Source organism: Ctenopharyngodon idella, chromosome 2, assembly GCF_019924925.1.
Source record: "Ctenopharyngodon idella isolate HZGC_01 chromosome 2, HZGC01, whole genome shotgun sequence".
Taxonomy (NCBI): domain Eukaryota; kingdom Metazoa; phylum Chordata; class Actinopteri; order Cypriniformes; family Xenocyprididae; genus Ctenopharyngodon; species Ctenopharyngodon idella.
This window is the reverse complement of record NC_067221.1, coordinates 5,453,107-5,456,815: the sequence shown is the minus strand read 5'-3', so window position 1 is coordinate 5,456,815 and position 3,709 is coordinate 5,453,107. Positions and strand designations below refer to the sequence as shown.

Here is a 3,709-nt window from a genome sequence, read left to right as displayed (position 1 = left end):
GAATACTTTTTGTCCGCCAAAAAAACATAATAACGACTTTTCAACAATAAAGTGATGGGCCGATTTCAAAACACTGCTTCAGAGCTTTACGAATCGAATCAGTGATTCGGATCTCCTATCAAACAGCTAAACTGCTGAAATCACGTGACTTTGGCGCTCCGAATCACTTATTCGATTCGTAAAGCTCTGAAGCAGTGTCTTGAAATCGACCCATCATTATATTGTTGAAAAGTCGTTATTTTGTTTTTTTGGCGAACAAAACGGCCTCACTGAGCCATCAGATTTAATCAAAATATCTTAATTTGTGTTCCGAAGATGAACGAAGGTCTTACGGGTGTAGAACGACATGGGTGAGTAAAAAAAATGACATTATTTTCATTTTTGGGTGAACTAACCCTTTAACCAGAATTTCCACTATATGTGGAAAATCTCATTTAAAAAAAAAAAAGAATAAATACAATTTCGGATCTTGAGGTTTTGTGTATCACACGGCATGCCCTGTTTCATTTTTCCGAATTGGACACGTTCAAAAGAGCCGGTTCTCAGTTCAACGAGTCGAACGAGTTGACTCGAAAGAGGCTCTTAATGATTCAGTAAGTTTCATAAACGACTCGTTCAGTCCGATTCGTCAGCGAGACGTTCAGACAGGTTTTGTGAACAATGTGAAAAGATCCGATCCAAAAGAACGGTTCGTTTCACGAATAGGACATCACAACATTGCATAGCCCCCCTGTGTTACAGCCAATGCGAGCGGCTTATTGAACACATCGAGCGGCTCCGCTTTCGCAATTATTTCCCCTACCGACGTTGAAAGTAACAACATGCTTTTTTCGACGGAAGGTGACAAATCCAACTAAGAAAAGGTGACGTTTTATTTAAAATGACATTTTGACTCAAGTAATATTTACAAAACTGAGTTTACTCGTTTGTTTTGGTCAGCTAGCAATCTGACGTTAGCAAGCACAGTGTGTCATAACAAGGAAGTGTAGCCTACTAACGTTACAGTCGTGATACGATGCAAAACTAACAGTTTTACGAAGCCTTTGAACCGATGTAATGATGTATGTTAAAATGCCTTATTCATTATTTCAGTTAAACTGTAAGTAGTTCAACATTAAGTCAACCTGTTTCTTTTAACGCTATAATTTTGTTTAGTACCATCAAAGATAAGCCCACTGAAACCCTCCTTTTTCTGACCTTATTAGAAATGGCTTGGTTCCACCAGGCTTTACAAGGCTCAGGCCAGCCAGATGCATCCATGATGGCCCCTACAGTGGATGATCTTTCCCATACACAGGTTTCTAAGCACACCATTACACAGTTAGGAATGTCTGATGGACAAGGTTGGTCAACCCATCCTCCAGTCTCCATCACAGACTTTCCTCCTGCCTCAGGAGGCATCGTCCCCCAACGTCTGGAAGCACTGTCCTGCACATCCCTCAACGTGTCCTCCAGAGAAGACTCCGCGCCACTGTCTTTCGTGACGCTTCAGGAGCAACGATGTGTACTCGGTTGGTTTTTCGGATGGAACACTGTCCAGAAGCAACGCTTTCTGGAAGATCTGATCTCAAAGGCCGTGCCTGGAAAGGTGTCTAGTTTATTAGACCAGCTCAACACACTACAGGTGTCTTATTTTTTTCTATCCATCCATCCATTCATATCAAAAGATGATTTGTAGGCAGATCTGTATGTTAACACGGGTATCCTTTCTGCATTTCAGGTGAACGATCGCCCACCCAACATTTTTGAATGCCAGTTAAGACTGTGGACACAGTGGTTTGATTCGTGGAGTGAAGGGGAGAGAAATGCCTTTTTGAACAACTTAGAGGAAAAGGACCCAGCCTTTGTTGCGTACTTCTATAGCCGGGTTGCCGGAACAGCAGGCAGAGATTGAACATGCAATGTTTTTAATTTGTATGTCCTTTTCACTCTTCAAAATGTAACTGAAATCAAGTCTCCTATGGACTATTATACTGGGGTTTAACAGCTGAGCTTGGTATGCATGTGACCATAGTTCAAGCACTATGTTGACTCTCAGAAAGTTTGTGTTTGGAAGCAAAAACCTGTTGATTTTCTCCTGTTTTTTTTTTTTTTTCCTAAAATAAAAAAAAATAATAATAATGTTTTTCACTATTTATGTTTCCTCTGTGTTGATTTGCTGCTTCAGATATTCACTCTGCTGATTTTAAAATGATCGCTCACACAATTTTGTCATTTACTTTACTCACTGTTATGTCATTCCAATCCTGTATGCATTTATTTCTTCTATGGAACACATAATAAGATATTTTGAAGAATGTTGGTAACCAAACAGTTTTGACTTCCACTGTATGGACAAAATATCTTCTTTTATGAGGAAAGATAAAGGTTTGGATCAATATGAAAGTGAGTAAATGATGACAGATTTTGCATTTTTGCATGTTTTTAAATGTTAAAAATTATATTTAATAATCAAATTTCCTTTTACAAATAATCATATTTCTTTTCTTAAAGGGTTAGTTCCCCCAAAAATTAAAATTCTCTCATTAATTACTCGCCTTCATGTCGTTCCACACCCGTAAGACCTTCGTTCATTTTCAAAACACAAATGAAGATATTTTTGATGAAATCCGAGAGGTATATGACTCGTCCATAGACAGCTATATAATCAACACTTTCAAGGTCCAGAAAGGTACTAAAGACTTTGTTAAAACAGTCAACGTGACTACAGTAGTTCAACCTTAATGTTATGAAGCGACGAGAATATTTTTTGTATACAAAAACAAAACGAAAATAACGACTTAGGGCTGGGGTTCGAGACCGACTCGGAGCAGGGTGGTTAGGATTGGAGTGTGAGTTTTGGAGGCGGAGCAATGAAGAGAGGGGTGGGCTTGTTTGGGTTGATTTCAAATATTTCCAACAGTGTTGTTCAAAATTTACTTACTGCAGCTTTATTTAATGACAAAATTTTCATTTTTGGGTGAACTAACCCTTTAAAGCTAACTTAAACAACCAAATTAAGCTGAAATTTCAATATGTTTCAAAATGTATGTATTTCTGTTCAACACCAAAGTTGTAACCTTCCCAAAAACAGACTAAAAAAAGAGTTTGAGTAAAATTAAATAAAAACTAAATTAGAATGAATGAATTCATTTGGCATGGTATAGTTTTTCTGCAATGTTGACCATGTTAGGCCATTAGGGACTAAGATAAATATGATTAAGCATCTTCTGGTTCATATCAGAGAAGTATTTGGTGTACTTGAACTCGAGAAAAAAAAAAAAGATAAACTAAACCAGTTACATAATATGACGTTGAAATTATACCAGTTTATACTTCTGAGATTTAACCTAACTTCATTGCCTTATGGTGGTGAAGTTAAAACACTGGCTCAATTTACCCCACAGCATTTGGCTCACTTTGCCCCATAGCTGCCATTTTGAGAGAAAAAAAAAAAAAAATAGCTAGCTTACCAATTCAGGCTAATATTTAGCCAAATGATTTGCATGGTTTTACATGTTTTCTAAAATCACCAATATGCATAAATATTTTTAGACCTGGACAAATTTGCTTTGACGTAACAGCCATTACATCTGATATGCTAAAATTGTACTTTGACAAGCCAAAAACAGTTTTTAAATTTATCCTAGTAGTCCTATATTTTAATTTATCCTATAGTTATTGAATTTATCCTTTTAAATGTTAAAAGACACCAACATTCTGTATTAGA

At 37.0% G+C, this 3,709-nt stretch overlaps 1 protein-coding gene across 2 annotated transcripts in view; it reads left to right on the top strand.

The window, feature by feature from the left end:
• The window catches only part of c2h14orf119 (chromosome 2 C14orf119 homolog), a 4,848-nt gene extending 2,715 nt beyond the window's left edge, over positions 1-2,133 (top strand). The window contains exons 1-3 of one of the 2 annotated variants that reach the window (XM_051859684.1): positions 589-863; positions 1,206-1,624; positions 1,721-2,133. In XM_051859684.1, coding sequence (XP_051715644.1) covers positions 1,208-1,624; positions 1,721-1,894 — 591 coding nt within the window. In that variant the 5' untranslated portion in view covers positions 589-863; positions 1,206-1,207 and the 3' untranslated portion in view covers positions 1,895-2,133. Of the gene's footprint in view, positions 1-588; positions 864-1,205; positions 1,625-1,720 lie in introns of those variants that run through there. The other variant, XM_051859692.1, reaches the window with a different exon arrangement.
• The last annotated feature ends 1,576 nt before the right edge of the window (positions 2,134-3,709 follow it).